General features: G+C 32.7%; 1 protein-coding gene across 1 annotated transcript in view; it reads left to right on the forward strand.

Moving 5' to 3' along the window:
- Positions 1 to 1,928: 1,928 nt before the first annotated feature.
- The window catches only part of LOC117104645 (alsin-like), a gene marked incomplete in the record, with an annotated part of 49,482 nt that continues 25,970 nt past the window's right edge, over positions 1,929 to 25,440 (forward strand). Inside the window, 12 exon segments of the mRNA XM_033245525.1 lie at positions 1,929 to 2,052; positions 2,828 to 4,336; positions 6,130 to 6,226; positions 11,977 to 12,048; positions 14,590 to 14,702; positions 16,753 to 16,939; positions 17,567 to 17,738; positions 18,346 to 18,601; positions 19,901 to 20,063; positions 20,742 to 20,873; positions 21,796 to 21,924; positions 22,478 to 22,510. Coding sequence (XP_033101416.1) covers positions 2,042 to 2,052; positions 2,828 to 4,336; positions 6,130 to 6,226; positions 11,977 to 12,048; positions 14,590 to 14,702; positions 16,753 to 16,939; positions 17,567 to 17,738; positions 18,346 to 18,601; positions 19,901 to 20,063; positions 20,742 to 20,873; positions 21,796 to 21,924; positions 22,478 to 22,510 — 2,874 coding nt within the window.

Raw genomic sequence — 25,440 nt, forward strand, 5'->3', positions numbered from 1 at the left:
ATAATAATAATAATAATAATAATAATGATAATAATAATAATTTAAAATATGATTGAATTCTTATTTTAATTAGGCCATATTAATTTACAAGCCAAGAATTTTATTTAGAGTAGGCCAAATAGTCACACAGTGGGCCTACTTTTAAAAGTATTAACATTCGTCAGTCTTCAATATCAATTTTTATTGTTTTAATATGATAAATGCATAGATAATGATAAAGATGATGGTGATATTATGACTCGTGCTGATGATGATGAAAAGGAGAATCATTCTTTAGATATAAGATCACGAAATAATATAATATGACAAAAACGAAGAATACACTTAATGCTACTAAAACCTACCTTAATTAGACAAGTGAGAAATTAGAGAACAATTTAAAAAATAACATGATGTTAATTGGAAAATAACACAAAAGATATTCCCCTTAAGTCTGAGTAAGTGCTAGTAATAATAATAATAATAATAATAATAATAATAATAATAATAATAATAATAATAATAACAATAATAATAATAATAATAACTTGATTTCATAAAGCGCAAACAATATCCATTTAAAATGTTCACAGTTGCTACAATTATATAAAAAATATAAATTTACAAACAAAATCAGTATTATATTGTGCATATATTGCATGTAGGACTGTGAATTGTTTAAAGAAACAATGGTCCATTATGAATTTGGGATAAGTTATTTGGCATAAAAATTACGTGCTCCGCAATGCCATAAAATCGCTACACGCTATTGCCAAGACATCTTTCTGATGTCTCAAACCGCTGATTGGTCGGTCGAACGAGGAGCAGAATCTTCAATGAGCCTAAACTAAATGTGCCCTTTTGTTGGATGAATTGAAACCAAAAGGCCCCGTATTAAACATAATTATGTTAACTTAGAAATGCATATGAGTGAGATAATAATTAGGCCTATAAGAAAATGCTTAAACATATCAAGCATTGGCCATTGTATTTTGGTCAATTAAAATGATTGAATTGTTTGGGCCACGCGAGTGAACCTCTTGTCTGGGACCACAGAAATACAATGTGTTTCTTATCATCATATGAAAAATGTATATTCCTTTTGGCATAGGCCTGATCGTTTTTAATTATTGTTATTTAGAAGTATGGTAGCCCTCACAGTTCTTCTCGGTACCATTATCCTAAAGTTAAAGCGTCATGAACATGTTCTATGTTTTAGTTATTTATTGAAACTCTCAGAATCTCAGAATTGGTAATGGGACATCGCAACTTCAGCACTTTCGTCTAATGTGTTTTCTGCTTCAATGTGCAACGTGTCCTCAGATTTATTAAGTTATTTCATTAGTTATAAGAAAGTTTTATTTCTTTGATTTTAATTTTGATAATATCTATCTAAAGCTGATTTAAAAGGTAATTTCTCATGGATGACCTCAGATGGAAGGTTGTTCCAATCATTTATTTGGGCAAAAAACTGTGTTTATAATTTTGTGTGCGACATTGAATCGGGGTGTATTTATGTGAATTCACATTTTTGTTCCTGGATGGTTTAGTGGCATACGTCGAAATATTTATAGCAATATCATCTTTGACAAAAATGTGTTATTATTATTATTATTATTATCATATGAATATAGTGTCTTTATTTAGGAATAGGGTCTATATTACTATTTCTATTCAGTATTATTTTAAGTGTTTACCGGTGCCATACTTCTAAACAAAAATTAAAGCCTCATAGGATATGCTGGTTCGACGTCATAGCTAACACAATTTTGCCAATAAAAACATTAATTAATATGATGCTGCATTATATTCTATGAAGTTTAAACCGTATGTAATAGACTCAAAGGGGCGAATAAGTTAGTTCTTGAAGATCAATTATAAAGGTACAAATCAATCACTTCATCTACAAATAATTAATAGTGACTTGAGGGCGCTTCGCAATGTTTATTGATTGCACGTCAACTTATGTGTGGGATCGGATGAAAAAAAGGATCGAGAAAAGGCGTATTCATAAATAATGCGAATAAGTAGTTGGTTTTAGTAGTTATCTACATCTCCTACCATGGCTGAACTGTAAGCATTTCTTAGCCCTCTTATTATTACATTTTTGAACGTATCGAGAAGAGCTAGGCTAGGCTGGACTTGAGCTCGTCTTTTAGCAGTAGGCAGAGAGGTATACCTTTCTGGTCGTCGTAGGGCATCGGACTGTGCAGCGTCTCTGAATTTAATCCCCAGCAGCAGGAGAGCTGCGGATACCATACGGTGTTAGAAATGCTAGGCCAACTAAATTCACGTGTAGTGTACATTTTATGGTCTTCTCACTCCAGCTGAGATCAACATTTATTGGCTTAAAACCTCTTTATCATAATGAGATAACCAACTAGGCCTATTTTATTTTTGTATTAAAGGGAAGGGCAATGATAAATAGGTTATTTACCTAACATTAATGAGGATTTGAGATGTGTTGTGGTAAACAAATTTTAATTTAAAAGGCTGCAGTGTATTCAGACACAGGGGTGTCTATTCGTTTAAATATGTTGCATTCCAGTGCCACTGTTATCACTGTGAAACAACCTCCAATCACAAAATGAAAGACATTCGAACGCATTTGCAAATACTGTATAAGTATTACAACATTGCTCTTTAATTTCATGACCAATTCATAATGCAGCCGCTAGGTACTGTAGGAACATAAAAATTTACTAATTCAATCAACCTGTTTTTTTAAGTTAAGTGAATTTTGTAATTTCTAATGTAGTTATTTGTAGAAAATAAAAATTTAATGTACATGTTTAGAATCCTTGTTTTATTATATTCCTTCTTTTTTTTTTCATTTTGTGTTAAATAGAGAACAACTTGATGAAGATATCAAAGAAGAGAACACATCATTATGCACTAAGCCAAGTACATGGAAGGGTTTCCTTAGTAATACAATTCCAAATACATTTCCAGTTTTTAAGTCTCGCAATGTTAAGAAGGTAGCCCTTGGTGGCAAGCATGCAGCCTTCTTGACCAGTGAACATGAGGTTTTCTGTTATGGTTCAGGAGAATATGGCCAACTTGGGCATAAGAAATTCAGTGATGTTACAAAACAGCCGGTGCTTGTGAAAGATATAAAGGGTGAAAATGTAATTGATGTTGTCTGTGGGTTGAATCATACAGGTGTGGTCTGCGCAGATGGCATTGTCTTCTGCTGGGGCGATTCCAATAGTGGTCAGTGTGGTACAGGTCTGCTGGACAGAATTAATACACCTCAACAAGTAGAGTTCAATGATCCTGACCATGATCCTGTCATCACTCAGCTTGCTTGTGGGGACATGCACACCTTAGCTCTTTCTACAAAAGGAGAAGTGTGGGCCTGGGGAATAGGACATCAGCTAGGGTTGGGCACTGGCTCAAACAGCATATCCACTCCATCAAGGCTTTCAGCATTTGGTGAAAGGAAAGTCCTCAATATCTGTTGTGGAGCTGCTCATAGCTTGGCTGTAGTGCAGAAGGTTCGTTCTCCAAAGGCAGCTACTGACTCCTCTGTCACAACTGAAGATGTTGATGTGGATGCTACATTATGTCCTAAGTGTAGCCAAGAGATGTACTCTTTCTCAGATTTAGGTGACACTGTGTTCATTACAGAAACTCATGTCTGCAAGAATAAGGATGTTACAGAAGTAGATGAGACATCCACCCGAAGTTTTTCTCCAGATAGTATTGATGTACAGATACCATGTAAACCAATGAGAAAAGACGTTCTGAAGAAAAGTCATGAACGCAAGATGTTAATAGAAGCGGAAGAAACTGGTTCTGTATTGTCCACAGAAAGCCAAGGAACATATGTTTTGGATGAATCTGAGAAGGATACAGTTGATGCTGCAGCAGCACATGAAGAACTCAAAACACCGGTTGCCACAGAGGATGTACCAGATGATCCTGAAAAAGATGATTCAGAATTAACAGGATCCTTTCCAACTGGTAGATCTGCTAAAGATTTTTTAGAAAAGCAGATGGCATCAACAAATCGTGCAATACATGGGACAGCGAAGACATCAAAGGACAAGCTTCTGGCAAGCTTGCCAACATCAGTGACATCAAATCTTGAAAAACTTTTGAATTACAAATTCAACTTCATGGGAAAAGATCAGACATCATCAAGCCTCTCACCTAGTACAGAATTACTACATCAAGAAGCAGACTTTGAAGTTGAAGAACCTGAATTAAATGTGTTGGATATGAGTTGTATCCCAGTAAAAGGTCGAAGGTCACATCTGGAGGATCTTGTAGATGAAATGACAATGGTTACAGAAGTCTGGAGCTGGGGCAAAGGAAATGTTGGACAACTTGGCCAAGCAGATGTATTAGATAGGTAAGGTTTACAAATATTTTATAATGAATGCATCTATAATTTACATGGAGCCTTTGAGGCAAACATAATGAAATTGTTTTCTCTTTTTTTATTATAAAGATATTTTGGTATAGTAATTCTTTTTTGCATATTGTTCAATGAAAGATAAAAGTCTGTAAAATAAAATCTAGAAATACCCAAAAAAGATTCAAATAAAACAATTTGTTTTCATTTAAAAGGATAAATATTTTCATCTTCCAGTCCATACACTTATGAAAACAATTCAATTTTTTCTGATCAGAATTAATATTTATGGTTGGGAGGATATCACTAAAAGAAGCATTTATTTATTCCTCCTTACCGAATAATTTTTTTGAGTATGTGTGTAGAATGTTCATAAAACAAATTTGGCTTGGCCTAAAGTAAAGAATCGCAAAAATTTCCGATGGTAATCAAATAGACACGTTCAGCACCTTTTTTTTTTAAATGAAATACTTATCCTCACCTTTTGTTTTGCTTATAGTACCAAGTGTTCTCTCAAAGCAGGTTTAGCTGTCAATTTAGTAAAAATAACCAGCCAACTAGTGTGTTGGTAAAATAGAAAACCACTAATTAGATCTAGGATGCCTAGACAACCCTTCTCTCAATAAATTAACATCAATCCAGTCTAGGCTTAGGCAGTGACTATATGTTTTGTTGGTTTTTTAAGTCATTAAATCCCACCGAGAAGGGGTAAAGTCTCGTGCTGCGTGCTTAGCTAAACATTATGTGAGACAAATTAACCAGTAAAAATGTTTCCGTTGGTAGAACACGCAGTACTCTACCGCAGATCCTTTTCTTTATCAAAGCACTTAGGTTTTTTTTTTTTATTACAGCATAATAATAATGACAATGTTTATATAATTTTAGTAGAATGTTGATTTTCTCAATTCCTATAAATTGTTTAGCCATCTTAGCTTTAGGCTATGTACTATTATGTATAAATAAAAAATTACAGTATAATACATCTCCAAGTATTGAAATACATGCCATCTTGTTGGGATTCAATATTTAAAGATTAATTAATGTCATCATCAATATTTTGACATTAATTTTGTCAAAATCAAATAATGATATAATTTATGTTAAAATATCCCAACATGATGACGTGTATTTCAATACTTGGAGTAGGCCTACATTATGTATTATACTTTTTTATCTGAGATTAATAAGTGTACCTTTCGGTTTTTTTTAATTCCCCATGGTTCTATTTTATACAGTAACTAGTAGATTTTTATGTTAACTTTAAACTTATATATATATATATATTTTTTTTTATTTTGATATTTGATTATTGTTATTATTTAACTTGTTTAATTTTATGGTGTTTTGTGAGTGTGATTTTAAAAAGTTTTTATTTATTATTTGTTTTTTTGTTCGTTCGTTCGTGAAAAAAAAAGAATGCTACTGTACAGTTGATAAGTCATGACATTATGTAAATAATGTTGGAAAGGAACATGTATTTGTTGGTATGTTTCATGAAAATATAAAGTTTTACTACTGCCCATCTGTATATCATCAGTCAATATTCCCTTTCTCCTCCTACCCCTACAGTATTTCTCACCTCTGCCTTCTTCGACCTTTGGATTTCTTTCCTTTTAATCTAAAGATATAAATTTAATAAGCTGTTTCCCCTGAGCAATATATGACAAATCTACTTCTCTTTGTTGTCTGTTAATGTGTTTATTTGGATTGAAATTAAAGTATAATACACAAGAAAAATAACTTTCTTTTGATCATGAATGCTAATTATATAATTATATTTTTTTTTTCAGGCCACAGCCAACTGTTATTCGACATCTCAATAACAAGAACATTGTACGGGTGGTGGCAGGATCAGGCCATTCTATAGCTATCTCCAACTCAGGCCAGGTAAAACATAGATTGTTAGATGTATTGTCCTATGAAAAATACAAAACAAAATCATACAAATCAGTTTTGAAATTAACTGCCTCATTTTGAAGGAAAATTAGTTAAGTTAAAAACTGTTAACCCATAATTTTACAGCGAACAATGATAGACAATAGAACAATTCCAGTCACTGGAAAGGTTTTTATTATTATTATCATTATCCAGTGTAAAAATCAGGGTACATATTTTTCAATATTTCTATGCTCAAATTAATTTGTTATGTACTGTAATTGCAAAATAAGCAAGTTAATTTACAAAATTGTTTTTTATGATTTTTTTTGTTATTTTGAATACATTTTTAACAAATTCATACATTTTGATTGCATTTTATTACTGCAGGAAAGGCGATGATGATATTGTATAATATAGTAGATGAAAGATAGTGAGAGAGACATGATGAATTTTAAATATGGCTACATTTAAAGTACACATCAAAAAACTGTATGAACGCAATAGTGCTCAATTGCAATAATTACAATTGATCACTGTTGCGTTCTATCTAAATAATTAGTTAATTGGGTGCATCTTGGTTTTTAAATGCTGCTTTTTTTCTTTTCCTTTTTAATATGTATTTTGATAACTTTCATGATTTTTAATTGTGCAATTTGGACTCCATTGGAAATGGGCTGGATTCCTGGCCTAATGGGTGTTCCAGATGCTCATTGTGTTTTGATGATTGTAAAAAAAAATTCCTATATTGTATTTCTATATTTTATATTTTATATTTTATATATGAGCATCGAATAAATTCAATTCAATTCAATTCAATCCATTCTATAAATGATATTAATATGTGCCAACCAAGGATGCTAATACATTGGTAGCCTATTGACATTTAGTTTTGATAGTACTGTATTGGGGATTGTTTTGTTGGTAATAACAATGTTAACAATACATTAGTGTGATGTCATATCCATAACGGTGATCTGTTCCCATGTCTACAGTGATACCCATAAGCTTAATATTATAACCAATCTTTGCCCTAGATCTACAATACAATCAACATTGTCAATATTATTATAGCCAGGCAACAGTAAGTGCTGTGGCCAGCTAGGTGAAATAGCACTATACAACTGGGGTCTTCAGCACAAGGCGTGAGAAAATTACCTCTTTTAAACCAAATGCTCAGCTCAACTTGTTCATTCATTCATTATTATTGTTGTTTTAAAGGAAAATAATTAAAATTTAATAATGATATATTTTTATACTATTTTTGAAAAACTATAAAAACATTTTTATATTGGCGTTTTTTTTTTTAATGAATGTGTTGTTTTTGCTCTTTGCTCTGCTTTATGTCTCTTTTGTAATTTGTTTGTTGTGATGAGGCTCCCGGGAAAATCAGCTTTGCTGAATGGGACATTTCCTCTTGAAATATTAATAAAAGAAAGAAAGAAGAAAGATTCATTCATTGTACATACTGTAATGCAGAGCTGGTTAAAGTTTAGACCACCATAGAAACTACACAGAATAAGGTTATTAAAGCAACATTTGGTCTTCACAAATACTGTAAAACTACACCCCTGTTACATGCCTCAAACGTTCCAAAAATAAATGATATTCTCATTACGCGCCAACTGGACCTTGTACGCCAAATTATGAATAATACATCCAAGGCGAGATCTTTTTATGCTCACCTTCGACCAGGAAAAAGATACAGTATACCTTTTTCAAAGAATACACTTGTTGATAGGATTAAAAATCGGTTTGCAAATCAATCAGACTTTTCTCTTTGCAAATATATATTTAATGAAACTTATCGTAGCAACTTCAAACGCTCCATTAAAAATGTTGACTGCTTTCAATTGCATTGTTTTGATTGTATTTCTTTGCTTCTCCTTGTTGGAGGTTATTTTGAATAAATGAAATGAAATATTAAGTATGTGAACAAGATGTGAGCCTTTCAACTATGATGTCAAGACTCCATAGCATTCTACTAACTACATTTATTATTTAAATAGTATTGTAGCATATTGCAGAGACCACCATATGTAATGAATTATTCATGATGGCAATGTATAGTTTTTTAAGTAGTTCAATTATAAGGTGATTTTATTATTATAATTAGAGTATTACATAATAAATACCATTAAATTTAACAATAAATGATACATGTTCAATGTAGGTGCAGTGGAGTATTGCTGTGGGGAAGCTGATTGGGAGGCACGGAGGTTAAATGGAGGGCTTAAGGATTAAGCGAGGGAGACCTAGCTGGCAAAAAAATGTATATACCAGGGAATTTTTAACAACTCAGTGCAGCTTTTTTCTCAAGCAATTTCCTGTGGGTGGTAGGCACAATTTTTTTTGTGGACGTTGGAAGGTGTGCCGCAGCACCTCCTCTCCTCTGTAGATACATCACTCTGTAGGAAGTGTTTGATGAGCAGTCAGCTCATCAGTTATGCATTGAGTCTCAACTATAAGGACATGAGTTTGTGTCCAATACTCTGTATTTTTCATTAGGCAAGGCAAGACACTTGCTCAATGTTTAATAATTAATAGGTTTTTATAATAACAAATTTAGATTTTAAACTTCCTGTAGTATCGGTGACTATTTAATTGCTAAGCATACTCAACTATATAGTAATGAAGGCAATAGTGTAGATTTTCCCTTTAAGTATAGGACGCTTGTTTTTTTTATTTGAATTTGTTGACAAGCATTCGAAATTTCAAACAAAATGTGAATAGACTTTAATTATTATTAATTATTAATGTTATGTATTTTTATTGATATTATAATCATTTCTTATTTTTATATAATTTTTGTTTGTATTATTCTAATCATTTCTCGTTCTGTATTAATTTTATTTTATTTTATTAATGACAATATTACTATATAATTTTAATCAATATTAATGTTGTTTGAAGGTTTGCATGGTGAAGTAAAAATATATCAATGCGTGTGGTATACCACATGGATAGTTCCGAAAAGAACTGTTGGTGTTGGTTGAGAATTGAGTTGACTTCAATCGTCTTCAGGAGAATAATACATAATATTGTTATTGCTGTATTATTATTAATTTCACCACCGTCATCGTCATTAAATTTTTTATTATTATTATTATTTATTATTTATTATTGTTGTCATTACATAATAATTAATTTACTGTACTCGCATATTACCATATGAAATTGGATTTTACTGCAATACAATCTCCAGTATATAAACAGGCCATATAGAGAATTTAATCTATGCATACTTTACTGCCACTGTAAATTTAGGTTTTACACTTGTAATGGTTTCAGGATTGCTTACACTTACTTAACTCAAGTACAGTAAACAGGCCATACAAAGAATTTAACCTATGCATCATTTACTGTCACTGTAGTAAGGGTTATACACTTAATAATGGTTCCTGGAATGAAAATTACTTATGCTAGACTTGCAGTATCACGCCTTTGATAGCTTCACAGTTGATGCTTATCAGAATCGGTTGTACTGTATGTTGTAGGTTGTTAATTAATATCAGTCTGCATTTTATCTCACTGATGTTGAAAATCAAGTGCTTATGACCAGCTGTACATTAAAGTACTGTTGTTTATTTCACCTGCCAGTGTTAAAATTTGATCAAAACATCAGAAAGTGTACACAATCAATATTCTTAAGCTCCCTACATTTATTTTCTGTAAAATTAGGATATTTTTTTAATTGTTGATGACATGTGAATACCGTATTCTTTCCATTATTTTTATTTATTTACAGTATTTTTGTTGTATATTTGAATCATTCCTTTATAATTGTAGAATTCTTAATATTATTACTATTTTTGATATTATTTATTATTGCTGTTATTTAAATTGTATAATTCATTATTACTTATTATTTCATTATTGTTTTTTACTCAATAATTTTATTAATACTAACATCTGTTTATTATAAAATTCAAAACATTTTTATTTTTCTAAATTTATTATTAAAGTTGGATATAATCATTCATTTTATTTATTTATTTATTTATTAACATATTTATACAGGATAACATATCTGGATGTTGTAACAACATGGTCCTGTTTTTTTGTGATACAAAATTATAGTATAAGAATCAACAAGTTGCATATTAATAACATTGAAAAAAGACCTAATTAAAGAAATGAATAAAAAGCTTAATATAGAACACAGGCTACACATAGAATTCTGTTAAATTAACAACCCATGCACTCTCACCCACATATTATTACTTATACAGAACTTAAATATAATAAAAAATTATAACATCTACAAATATTTCAAATACATTTATAATCAGAAGAGTTACTTGACACCCGCAGAAAAGTGCAGTTGTAACTACTATATATTTTATTGTCTCATAATCGGTGCTTTATTAATACAGTGGTTTCATTGATGTTATTGGTAAATGCAATCAAATTTTTATTGATAGTAACACCTCTTCTGTGAGTTTGCATTCCGTTTTATTGGTCATTAGAATAGAGTGCCGTTGCACTGGCATTATCATAAACAAAATAACTCTTGGTGATTAAAACAGATTTTCAATCATTTGTTTTGGATTGGTTCAGAAAAAATATATATTAGCAGTGCTTTAGGAAAGAGAAACATCAAGTAACAAATATTTAGTGAGAAATTTGAAACTAATAAAATAGTGACATTATAGGAAAAGACTGTTATATGATAGTGTTTAATATATTCCATTTTGATACCATCTGGAGCATTTAATGTTTAATTGCTCTGCTAATTACAACGCTGTTATATGCTGTGTCCTAGACAGTCAAAGCCAACATTGACAGGTTGTCTAGCTTAATTATAATGATGAAGATTATCGCTCCCACTGTCTGGTTTGTCATGGTTGATGATGTACTAGGATTCAATGTTGACCAGTTCTACATTGTTTATTAATTAGAACTTTTGGTTTTTGGAGCTGATTATAGTCATCTTTCAAAAACTGAATACAGTTTTTTTTTTTCATTTTTTTTTTCTTTCTTTTTTTTTAAAATTATTTATATGGCACCATATGCTGAATTGCTTCAGAGTAAATTGAAATTAGAAATCAGTACAGTAAAAAAAAATAAAAAATAACAAATTTGAATAAAAGTTAATCCTTTTTAACGGTGTATTTTCCCATGAAAAAACATTATTTAAATAACCTTGCTTGTTTTGAAGCAACATAAAAATTATCAACTTGATTATTAGTGTATTAAAAATATGTATACTCAATTTTACAGCAAGAAAAGGATAAAAACACTTCTAGCCAGTATAAAAATCAGGGTACACATTTTTTAAGTTCAATAATTTCTATGTTAAAGTTAATAATTTGTATGTCACTGCAAAATAAGCCAATTAATTTCAAAATTGTTTTTTATATATTTTTTTTTTTTTGCCATTTTTCGTGCACAATACATTTTAAAAAAAGGAGTAAAATTGCTGACATGTTCTCAAAACTACAATTGTTTCAGATATTCAGTCATCAATAAAATAGAATAAATCATAAAATGGATAAGCTTTAAACACTTAAGTTGTTTTGGACTTCAAATTTTGGGTCCAAATTTTAAGCTTTGATCAATAAAAAGGTGAGTGGTAATCAGCAATTAACTCTAGATTTAGTCCTAAAAATTACCATCCAACCTTGATTTCCAAATATTATGCTTGGGCAATGCAACAGTTTTGTTTTCAGCCTTTTTAAATCACTAAGATCATTCACTTTTATATCTTTGTTTTACTATTTTCGGTAAGAGTTAACCTTGATTTGTTTTTTGTCTTTTAGGTGTACACATGGGGGTCTAACACTGATGGCCAATTAGGTCACACTGGACAACTAGCCCCTAAAAAAATAAAGGTTGGTTTTATTATTTAGCCTTTAATAAGCAATTAGTAGAGCTCCGCATAGTACACTATAGGAAAATTATTATACGAAGGTTAGATTTAATGCTTGAAAAAATTTCCTGAGGGCCTGCAAGCCCCAAAAGAAATTTTTGAATGCATTAAATCTAACCTAAGTATAATAATTTTCCGCTAGTGTATGATGCATGCTCTACTAATTGCTTTATAAGTCAATCGCCGTCTTTTAATGTTAGTTGTGATAACCAACTGTTGTAGCAGTTATCGGTTGCTATAGTGATATGATCAGTATACTGTATGCGTATTTACATTTAGCTGTGCGTATGCATGCTGTGCTCCTACAGTACACATCAGCGCTGCAGTGTACAGTGCGGATATGATGAATACCTAAACTAGCTTATTTTGTAATTTGTATTGTGTTGGAAGAACTTGTTTGTAATATTTCACATTCGTCAAAGAATTAAACATTTTTAAAGCATTCGAAAGAGAATACAGTCACTGTCACTAACAGCAAGAAAAGGATAAAAACACTTCTAGCCAGTATAAAAATCAGGGTACACATTTTTTAAGTTCAATAATTTCTATGTTAAAGTTAATAATTTGTATGTCACTGCAAAATGAGCAAATTAATTTTAAAATTGTTTTTTATATTTTTTTTCCCCGATTTTTCGTGGACAATACATCTTAAAAAAGGAGTAAAATTGCTGACATGGTCTCAAAACTACAATTGTTTCAGATATTCAGTCATCAATAAAATAGAATAATCATAAAATGGATAAGCTTTAAACACTTAAGTTGTTTTTGACTTCAAATTTTGGGTCCAAATTTTAAGCTTTGATCAATAAAAAGGTGAGTGGTAATTAGCCATTAACTCTAGATTTAGTCCTAAAAATTACCATCCAACCTTGGATTTCCAAATATTATGCTTGGGCAATGCAACAGTTTTGTTTTCAGCCTTTTTAAATCACTAAGATCATTCACTTTTATATCTTTGTTTTATTATTTTCGGTAAGAGTTAACCTTGATTTGTTTTTTGTCTTTTAGGTGTACACATGGGGGTCTAACACTGATGGCCAATTAGGTCACACTGGACAACTAGCCCCTAAAAAAATAAAGGTTGGTTTCATTATTTAGCCTATAATAAGCAATTAGTAGAGCTCCGCATAGTACACTATAGGAAAATTATTATACGAAGGTTAGATTTAATGCTTGAAAAAATTTCCTGAGGGCCTGCAAGCCCCAAAAGAAATTTTTGAATGCATTAAATCTAACCTAAGTATAATAATTTTCCGCTAGTGTATGATGCATGCTCTACTAATTGCTTTATAAGTCAATCGCTGTCTTTTAATGTTAGTTGTGATAACCAACTGTTGTAGCAGTTATCGGTTGCTATAGTGATATGATTAGTATACTGTGTGCATATTATTTTACAATCATTTTAGCTGTGCGTATGCTGTTGTGTCTGCAGTACGCGTTTAACTACAGCAGTACAGTAAGACTACGATGAATAACTATTTTGTAATTTGCATTGTGTTAGAAGAACTTGTTTGTATTGTTTCACTTCGTCAAAGGAATAAACATTTTTTAAAGCATTTGTAGCTTAACGTAAGTATAATTATTTTCCGCTAGTGTACGATGCATGCTCTACTAATTGCTTTTATAAGTCAATCGCCGTCTTTGAATGTTAGTTGTGATAACCAACTGTTGTAGCAGTCATCGGTTGCTATAGTGATATGGTCAATATACTATGTGCGTATTGTTTTACAATCATTTTAGCTGTGTGTATGCTGTTGTGTCTGCAGTACGCGTTTAACTACAGCAGTACAGTACGGCTACGATGAATAACTATTTTGTAATTTGCATTGTGTTAGAAGAACTTGTTTGTAATGTTTCACGTTCGTCAAAGAAATAAACATTTTTTTAAGCATTCGAGAGAGAATACAGTCACTGTCACTAACTTTTTGGTTGATGCAGACAGGTAAAAATCGTGGGATGATTTTATAACTACGCTATGCTACGGCCTGGGCTAGGCTAGTAGCTAGGAGGAGGAACCCTTGGCTCCCTCCTGCCTGGTCGTAGGCCTACATCTAATTTCGTTCCTTGAGTCTTAAAAATAGGTCTAGAATATTCCTATTAAACGTTCAGTTTGTTAGTTTATTAGGGTTCATTGATTCAAGGAATTGCTTAATTGTTCATACTTGATATAAAATTTAAAGTAATTTTCTTCGGGTTCTAATTAACCTTCTTTTACAAAATTTTTCAATTACAATTCAATTTTCATCGTATAATGCAACTTACATGCATATAATGCCTCCCATAAATCCATACACCTTCTAAGCACTAATTTCTCATTAATTAAAGTAAGTGTACTTTACCACTGCAAAGCTCTTACTCTCTGTTCCTTTAGGCATTACTTTTTTCACCGTGTCTTTTTTTCTCGGCATTTGCTCAACGTCTATACCTTATATAGGCATTTTTTTTCTTTTCACACAAACCATTCTTTATATTCGCATGTCCTACTATCAGTTTCTATTTTTAGATTCCAAATGGTTCTATTGTGTGGGATGCAGCAGCAGGATCTGCTCACACGCTCCTACTCGCAGATGGCAGTAACAACCAACCTGATATTTACTACTTGGGAAAACAACCTAGGTATGTCTCATTTAAGGGTGCATAAAGAAAGTATGAAGTTGTGGGGAAGAAATTCACTGTAATATGAAATGGTATATAAAACCTCATTCACAGAAGTAGGAATACGAGGCCACCAGGAAAATACCTTTAATATGGAAGTATGCAGAAAATATATCTTCATAAATTAATATGAAAGTGCATAAATAAAAAAGTGAAATGAAGGGTGCTAAGATAAACTGTCATTGATATGGCCCTATATTGTTTTACATACTTTGCTTGTGATCATTATTTTAGGCCATTGTACAGTTTACCCAGTTTTACAATGGACCTTTCCAGATGCCAATCAAACTCAATTGGCCAATAAGAACAAGGCTAGGAATATGCACATGTCCCACAAATGCCCATGTTTAGATTTGTTTACACTGCTATTTTATGGAACCTTAGAAGCAATAAGGGATGGGGGCAGCTTTATTTTATTTTTATTTTTTTGCAATAGGTCTACCCTCTTTGAATTTAGCATTTTATTTTCATAATGTATTTAATACAATACAGACCTGAGTTTCATCAATTCCTGATGATTTATTTTACCCAACCATGTCTAAATTGAACATTTTATACATAATTTATTCAGCTAATTACAAACATGTTTTGTTACTTAAAGTTAACTCTTGGCGTTATTTCTCGTGCAGGACAGCCACTTGGCAGTTCATAGAAGGCAGCAGCATTATGTTCCTTATTTTTGTTACTTTTTCTGAAATAAATTTAAATTGAATTTCGTGTCCATCCTTGCATAAATTTAGTATTTTAATTGTGGAGTTTGATTTAGTGTTAATAATAAAGATGTTTCATGCCAAGCCTCTTTAAATTTAACATTTAATTTGCATAATCTATACAGTTTAGAGCAATAAACATGTTCTTAATGTTGTTTCAATTATCACTACATATGTACATCTCACTTGAATTTTATTAAAAGTAAAATGTAAATTCATCTTGTCCTTTTTTTCAGTCTAATTTTTATATATCTAAATGCTAAACCTGTAATTTAGTCGCATTCATGAACTATCATTGCATCTCTTTGAAATTGTGTTACATTAAGGAAGCTATTCTGAAATTCATAATTAGGTTTCCTATTTGTAATTATTAATTATGCAAATCATCCTGGAGATGTACTGAAAATACTCTCAGACATCAATATTACATAAATTAATCATCAATAATTTAACTTTTTTTTTAAAAATCAGTACAGTTTTGCTATATTTTATTAAATGAATGAGATTGTTTTGTTTTTAAAATACCAAAATATGAGATGTTTTCTGTTCATAATATTATCAGTATTTTGGTAATGATAATATTAATGGATATTTATTAAATATAATATATGAGCCTACAGAAAATGTATTATTTTATTATTTGTATTATTTGTTTTAGGACCAAGGCCAAGAATATGCCTGATGTATAAGAATAACACTGAGCTTAATCATTTTTTAAGTGGCAAATTCCTTCACAGGACAAACATTAACACAAGATGCTGTACATAGTCTAAGTCTTATTATGAGCCTTTGGTCGTCATAAAAAAAAAATTGTTACCATAACAGGAATGGAATCCAGGACTATGGGATTGGAAAGCAAACGTATTATACCCAAAGTTATTAAACTCCAGTCCACTAACTGTAGTATAATTCACTCATCAAATTACTTCACTTACTAAGAGTTTGTATATTGTTATATTATATTATATATTATGTTAAATGACTCATTGATTTTCAGAAAATATACTGTATTTTCTTTCTTATATTTGGATACAAGTTACCTACAGTACTTCTTTAGTATAACTAAGTTTAGAACTTTATGGAGCAAAGGAGGTTGCCCATTTTATGTGGTTGCTGCTGTATCCAAAGACAAAGAAAAACACTTCCTAGGTCACTTACTTTTGAAAAGTATACATATACTATATATGTAAAAAATAAACACATTCTTATATATGTAAAAAAAAAACACATTTCTCAATTTTAAAATGTGATGTAAAATGTTACCTAATGTTTATCTCCTGTGTTTGGTTTGTCAAAAATAGTTTAGCTGAGTTAAAAGAAGCCAAAGCCCAGTCAAGTGAGAAAGATACCAGTGCAAGTAAAGATGGAGGACGGGAGGGTAGTGCAAAGAGTAGAAAGCAGGCCACTGTTAGCATCACAAAAGGCCCTACGGTCAAATATGCAGCCAGAGCCAAACAACCGGAACGAATGGCATTTATTAGGAAAGAGGTAACAAAAGATTTGATATGGGAAATGGGGCTTTTTTGTTTGCAAATTGGTTTCACTCCCCCCACCCCTAAACGTTATTTTGATCACCAGTCTCTAATGTTGTGGTCTAAAAGCCCAATTTCGGGCCATACTAAGCCGTAAAAGCTCTCTCCGTGAACCCTATCAGGAATTTCTAATCCGGGACCATGATTGAGGCTCTAGTCGGCCCCTTGGTTCGGACCCCTTTGTCGGACATGCCGGACCACTCGTCCGCAAATTTCTGGAGCTACCTCTGTATACAGATAAGTGTGTGTTTACAAACTAATAGTTTGTTTCCTTGTAAAGATTGATGAGGCCTTCATATCTGTTAGGGACCTGAAGACTGGACGAAGTGTGCTAATATGCTCTAAGTTGGCTGGTGGGACACTACATCGGCACTGATTTGAGCATCATGATCAGGCCAAAAACATGTTGTGTTGGCCAAGCACAGCTGACCCAAAACATTGAAAATGATTTGTTGGTGACAAGACAGGGAGCCTTCCTGATTGCATCATGGACTGCTATGCAGTGTAGCATTTGCTATATCGATGGTGTATCAATTTAATGAAAACCAGGTTTTATTTTTATTATTGTGTTTCTCCTTTGTAGTGTGGATGGGCATTAGGCGTGGCAGCAGCTGGTGATTCATGTGCCTGTGTATCTGATCGTAACACAAATGGATTGGTGGCAGGCTTTTGTGAGTTTGCGGCCTTGGAACGCAATCTATTTGCCCAACTGAGTACGGTCAAGTCAACAGTCATCAGGTCTCTACAGACAGCTGGTAAAGTTTGTATTTATATATTTATTTATTTTAATCAGTCAATCATTTATTTATTGAGAACTCCTCTGAAAATCAGACTTGCTGATTGGGAATTCCTAGTTAAATACAGTATAATAAAGATCGTTTATATGATATTAAATATCATATCAACTATGATCATCACTAATTTGAGGTGAAATTTTCAACTCAAATTAGTGATGATCATAATTCTATTTTTTATTGATTAGTATTTGTACATAGAAATTTAGACTTTATTTAGAATGTTAAGCACAGGAGGACAAAGTGTTGCCTGTGCGACACATGCAGCTTGACATCATTTTGTTGCTACCCATAAACATAAATGTAAAACCACATGCATACCATCTTTTGGCTAGAAGACCCCTTATTTTTACGGCTTAAATGCTGATCATGAGTGAAGTATAAAAACTAAGCATAAGGCTAATAAAACCAATGCATGAATATTTTGTATACATCAAAGTTACCTCAGGGTAAATCAAAAATTCACTTTGGACATCCAACTCATTTTTATGCCAACCCCTGATGTAGATTTAAATGCTTTACCATTGTGGTTATAAAAAATTTAATGTTTAATCTTGTCTTTGGGTAGATATATCCAAAATTTTGCTTGGTAGCATCTATGAACAGCCATACCAAGACTTCCTCGACACCTTCAACAGCGTCTCAAACCTTGTCTGTCAAACAGCTGTACAACTTACATCCATTCTGCAACAGCGTCTTGATGTATCAGAATTACTGCTGTTGAAGAACAAAGAAGAGTATGTTGAGATCTTTGCCAAGTACTCCAAGGCTGTCTGCCAGCTGATCAATGTTGCAGGCTTCAGTCATCTGGGTAAACTTACAAGGTATGATGGGGGACATCTACCTTTGGAATATAAAGACAGTCAGATATATGCAAATGTCATAGCTCTGCATTGAGTGTGTTTGAGCTATGTAGCTTTAGATCACAGGTTGATAAAACAACAATACAGGGCAGAATCGCATTCGCATGGCCGGACGCACTCTTAGTGAGAAAGTTTTCCTCCATTAGTGGAAAAGGAAGGGCGCCTTTTGCGTCTGGATATACTAAGCGACAGAAGGGCGCCCTGTACGTTAGGCACGAAGTATAGGAAACTTGCACGGTTAAAATGAAGGACGCCGCCTACGTTGGGCACGACTTCCGCCTCATTTTTTCAATGCGAGAACTCTATCTTGTATTTCTAGTATCTTTGGTATGATGGGGGCACATCTACCTTTGGAATATAAAGACAGTCAGATATATGCAAATGTCATAGCTCTGCATTGAGTGTGTTTGAGCTATGTAGCTTTAGATCACAGGTTGGCAAAGTGTGAACTGTTGGCTACATGTGGCGTTCGACAACACTAAGTGTTTGGCCTGCCTACCATCTTTGGCTAAAAATCCCCTTGCTCTTATGGCCTAACACTGAAAGAGTAATATCAAACTGGTCATAAAGTGGTATAAAATCAGTCCATGAAGGTTTTTTTCTGTCAAAGTTGGATGCGGTCCTCAGTGTTAAATCAGATTCAGTTTTGGCCATTCAACCCAATTTTATGCCCACTCCTGCTCTAGGTTGTAATAATATCCGAGCATGTGTAGATACAATTTATAGTATGTTTTCCATCACAGCCAATCACAGAATAGAGAGTAAGGATATTTATGTTGTAACATAAAAGAAATCATTGAGTACAGGATGGAACAATGTATTTGTGATACTCTTTTGAGTATCTGAGGCTTAGCATTTAGAGTTGTTTTAATTACATACCTCTCTACATTTTATTCAATTAAATTGAATTCCTAGCAAGTGCTGCGAACGGTAAGGTGGCCCTGGAACTAAAAATAGGTTCAGTAAACTATACTTATAAAAATTAATCACAAATCACATTGACAGGATTTGAGCACAGCATTGGACAGTGACCCTCATCACCAACAAGTTACAGTTCAACTTCAAACTTAAAAAAAAATATATACTGTATATTTAATGCCAGGAAGTACACCAACCTTGGGTACAAGAAGGAAAAGTATATTTTAAAATAATTTGTTAAAAAACATTGATATATACATTTGCCTCTTTTTATAATTTTCTTTTTAACTAATTATTTTCTTCTTCTTTAAATCTAATTATTGCTTGGTATTATTTTTGCAGTGATTCTCTGAGTAAACATGAGGCAGTGTTGACTGACTTGGTCGGTGCAGAACTCAAGGCGGAAGGCTATGGCAGCATGCTCAGAAATTTGTTCAAACGGCCGGTTGATAGAATTTTAGTCTACAGTGATATTTTGCATAGACTTAGCCAGCTATACTCACCGGTGAGAGTGATAATGATGACAATAGCATACATTGTGATAACACAGTAGCATCTCCCAATTAGGTACCCCTTCGTCCAAAGAGAGTTCATTTTAACTGATTTCAGAATGAAAACATGACCATTACAGTGTGTAATAGCAAAAACAAATTGCAAATCCATTTAAAGAGTTCTCCCAGTGAAAAAAAAAGTACATTAGCTGCCTGAACAAGCATACCCAGCTCAAATGGAATATCTCGGCTGCAAACGATCGATATCTCTTGCTTAATACAAAGTCAATTTATTGGTTTATATGTTTTATTTCTTATGATCTGATGTAACATTTTATATTATTTTTGTAGACTTTTAAATACAATTTTAAGTGTTTTTGTAGTTAAAAAATATAATTCTTAAAGACATCGCCCCGCAAATTTAGTTCGTAAAATCGAGAGTTCGTAATTGGAAGGGTTGTAATTGGGAGATGTTACTGATGGTAAAAAGATAGTATCTCTCAGTGCGTGGCCATGTACATCGTAATACACGGAACACATACAGTTGTTAAATTGTGCAGTAGTCAGCCTTGCTACATCTCTACAACAATAACATAGTAATGTGTAAACAGATTAAAAACTAATTTTGCATTCTTGGTATTGAATATCCAAATCCACTTATAGTAAGTTTAAAATGCAATTTGTAATTCCAGAAATCCCAAGAATGTATGTTGCTAAGGGATACAACTGCATTATGGGACAATCTTTCTAAGGATGTGAAGAAGCACCAGGAAATAGCAGAAGAGACCAGGACATTTTGGGAGTCTTGCCCACCTAAACTACAGGTTAGGACAAATAAATTGGCAAAAATACCTCTGTGTAATGAAGTTTATGTTCCTGTCCTAAGAAGTTTGATTTTAGGAGTGATCTTTTGCCCTAATGTGTTGTCGTACCAAATACTCAGTACGTTCCCAAATACTTGCAAAAAAAAAAAATTTGCAATTGATTCAAGTGAGAATCGAACCCACAACCTCCAGATAACTAGCCTGATGGCATAACTACTAGACTACTAAGCTTGCACTTTGTGGCTAGCGTTGAATCCAATTCACAATTAGCAGCAGGTACGGCAAATGCTATTTCAGTGGAGTTTGTGTCAGGAATATATCATAGGAGTGATGTGTTGCCCTAGCTGACGTGTTATTGTACCGAATACTCGGTACAATCCCAAATACTTAAGAAAAAAATTTGCAAGTGAATCGGGTGGGAATCGAACCCATGACCTCACTAGACTACCGAGCTTGCACTTAGTGGCTAGTGATGAATCGGTTGATTTTGATTAGTACATTGGGAAACCATCTTTTTGTCATTTTCATTAAAAGTTAACAGTGGTGGATCCACAATGTTGCTGACAAAGGGCCCATCATATCCAACATTCTTAACCAAGGGGCCACACAGGGCCATTGGTCAGGTTATTGGAGTAAAACCCATAGTGAAGGTCAAGTATGAGATTTTATGGTTTAAATAAAATAAAGTGTGACTTTAGACCACAATATTAACAACTGCAATCACAGATTTGGTTGGTAATCCGACAACTCTAAGGGGCTATTTGAAGAGAATCAATTTTTATCCAATGGTAATGATTTCTCCCCCAGCCCACAACTAGCTAGTGTGTGTAATCAAAAAAGGGAGCCCAATGATCTTTATCCTTTAACTCAAATTTGATGTCAAAGCATGAGTTATATGTTTTTTCAAATCCGATTCTGACAGGAAAATATAAAAAATGCAGACCGGAGAGTTATTCGAGACAGTAGGAAGAATTCACTACAGTTGGTAAATGCCAGCAGACTATCTGTTCATTGGTTTCTACTGTTTAGCGATGTCTTCGTTCACGTACAGGTATTTGTGCATTTAATTTACATTTTATTCATCACATGGGTTTCTTTTTAACATTTAATTTTCTTCATTTGTTTTTTCATGTATAGACGAATCCAAGAAGAATTGCGCTCTCTTGTCGACACCATTACTGGGGAGTCCCTACTCCTAGGCCTACTCCTAAAATGTCAATGTGGTGTGGTTATAAACACAGTACCATTGAGAAATCCAGCATTTTATTTTGCAGCTGAATATTGCCATCAGTCTTCAAACTAAAAATTTATCAAAGTAATGTATATTTTGTGTATTTAGACATCTTCCGACTTCGGAAATTGCCACCCCAGTAATGGAGTCAACAAAAGAGCGCGACAATCAAAAAATTCTCTTGGATTCGTCTATATACCAATCTTTGTATTTAATGTTATTAATATATCCATGGTTCATAGGTCAAATCTAAATGGTTCGTAGATAATAACATTAGGTCACAGGTTTAAATTACCCATTCCTCTTGAAATCCTTAGCCATAGACTAGTATTTATATATATGTACCGGTATATCTATGTTTTATTTTTTTTAGACATTTGTTGTATGCATTGGTAAAAAAACACAGGTAATTCGACTGTCAACTAAACTACTAAATTATTTGTTCAAACATTTGTTTCATTTCTACAAATCTTTATTTTTTCACTGTCATTCAGTTCATTATTATTATTTTTTGAAATTTTATTGCTAACCAAAACCATTTTCATGCATTTTATTTGGATCAATAATGTAAGTTGCTGCTCCCAATATGGAATTCTTTATATTACTAAATATCAGGGTTTTCAACTCTCCTTATAGCCTTTAGTTTCTTATTATGTAATAATAATAATGTTAATGATCACAAACAAGTATCTCCAGGGCCTAAAATTCACAGGAATGCTAAATTAGTATTAAAAAAATATTTGAACTTTTAAAACTATGCTTTTTTTTCTTTTATTTTTACATCCAGTAAAAGTTGAGACTGCTAGGTTTGGGTGGGTAGTGGGGAGTCATTGAGTTTATTATTTCTATTGAATATTGTAAAGAAATTTGATTTTAATTACTTTAAATATATAATCCATTGAAGTCATGGAAGGCAGGGCTTTCGGTTTCCCTGTCAGTAGTGGTTGACACATGCCATGGCTGCTGGCTATATAGTCTGCCTGCTAAAGTATAGAGGCCAACTCAAACAGCGTTGTAGACTAATCCCAGCACGATTTATTGTCAGGAACATGTTTAATATTCTATGACACGACTGTTTGTTTGCGTTTAATTCACACAGCACACAGACCTGAAGTGATAAGAAATCACATCAGCCTGCTTTGTACCATGTTATCTGAGTTGGCCTTAACATTAATTGCTTTGATTACAACGCCAGTTCACTGTAAACATTTTAGTACACTGTAGTTATAGTGTGTGTATACAATAAACACCTGCTTATAAAAATCTAGTTGATCAAAAACCTACAGGCAGCAAATTTTTTCAAAAAAGCAGGCATTATATGAGTAAAATTTACTTGTACAATTGATATATACTGTATTATTATGTTGCCTACTTGATCAGAGTATGGAAAAACCAGCCAGCCTGTTTTTCCAATAGACACCTAATAAATTAAAACTTATTCAAATGTATGCTCTTATAAGCTGGTAGTTATATCTAAGATCACTTCAAATTCCTCATTATTACTGCAAACATGTAATATTCAGTGTTAGGCCAACTAAAAAGAGGAAAGTGTTTCTTGTTCTGATTTTTTGAGAATGAGAAGGGTAAGGCTCATTATTTTCCTTCGAACTTGGCCAAGCCTTATATAATTAACATACTTATAGGCACATATGAATATTCATTGTTTAAAAAAAAAAGATGTTGGGGTGTTTTAATATGTGATCCAAATAAAAGGAAAGGAGGCAAGAACAAGAAACATGTTTTTTTTTAATTGGTCTTAGTTACATGTTTGTCATTCTAAAATGCTGTGTGTGCACTTAACAATTTCTATATTTGATGTGATATGTACTGATGCAAATTTTGTAATAAACACTATTTCGTTTGTTTTTTCATTGGCACAAAAGAATGAAAAAACAGGGATTCCTTCCTTGTTGAACCCAAATGAGGAAATCGAAGAGGTATAACAAATTTCGTTAATTGTGTACATTTTCTAGTATGTGCCTGCATCATTTGTTCTTTTCAGTTCATTCGTGGTTTCTGTGCTCAATTATTACTTCATATTCTGTTTAACACATTGGCTGCCAGCGACGCGTGTACTTGCCCACAGGGTGTTCCTGTTGGCGAAATAGTATGAATATGCTCGTCAAAACGGGGGTAACATTCTAGCATTTATAACTTCTTTGTTATACATTGTAGAACCACAGACTCAACGTCTGGTAGTTTAGGGAAGATACACCTAGACGATAACATACAAATGACAAGTTATGTTTGTTTTTGTTATGTTGCCGGTAGTACACTCGAACGGCACAGGTGTTGGCGCCATTTGAACATATACCAACCCATGCAAAAAGCGAACGAGATAATTCGCACTTGGCATAGTCAATAAAAAGTGCTTTGACAGTGCCGTTGACGAGTATGCTTACATACACATAGACACATCATTTTGATGATATATGACTAGATAACATTTCAAAAAAGTATGTTTGTACATGTAAACGTGTTTTGGCACACGGGAAGGAACCTTGTAAAAAGGTCTGGCAGTCAACGTGTTAACTCCCTTGTACAGTAACTTGTTTAATAGCCATTAAGTTTCATTCCTTTGTTTCATTTCCTGGGGATATATCCTAATGAGTTTGTATCCTGAGGTGTTTGGAGCACCTCCAGGCAGGGCATAATACCTTTATTTGCTACTGTGATACCAGAAATCTTTAAGAATGTGCAGTGTGCTAGAAGACACTTTCATTTTTTTTTTTTTTTACTGTAAGAGAGGGATATTGCATACAGATTTTATTTTTTTCCCTAGTTGACCCAGAAAATACAAATGCAGACAGGGTAATTTAAAAGAGATATAAATACACAAAAATACAGTGCACTTTGTGAATACATCTGGATAAACCAACTATTACCAGTGTAGACTACCAACTACACTGATGTAGTTGGTACTTAGAAAATTTGTAATTTCGGACAAAGGATCAAACAAATTGTTTGTCTTTTCATCTCTGATAAATCTTTGTTGCTCAGATTTTTCATTGTAGTAATTTAATCTTTTCATCCTCAACACCTGTCTATACCTGGTAAAAATATTTTTTCTGTTACACCCTATTTTCACTGTTGATATTACCTAGCATGCTTGTGGCTACCCATATTAAAATGGTAGAATCCATTGAAAATGAAATTCACAACTTTATTCACATTACCACTAGTATTATTATTGATTTTTTGCACTGTATGTTCTTATAAGTAGTTATATGCTTGCAAATATAACCATAGTACTTACTTGCATATTGTATTTACTTGCATATATATAATATATTTGTAATATATTGTATATAATATATAAAGATGTTAGTTATGTAT

The sequence above is a fragment of the Anneissia japonica genome, unplaced genomic scaffold (assembly GCF_011630105.1).
Source record: "Anneissia japonica isolate Jap-2015-1 unplaced genomic scaffold, ASM1163010v1 scaffold287712_len2945570_cov188, whole genome shotgun sequence".
Lineage (NCBI taxonomy): Eukaryota > Metazoa > Echinodermata > Crinoidea > Comatulida > Comatulidae > Anneissia > Anneissia japonica.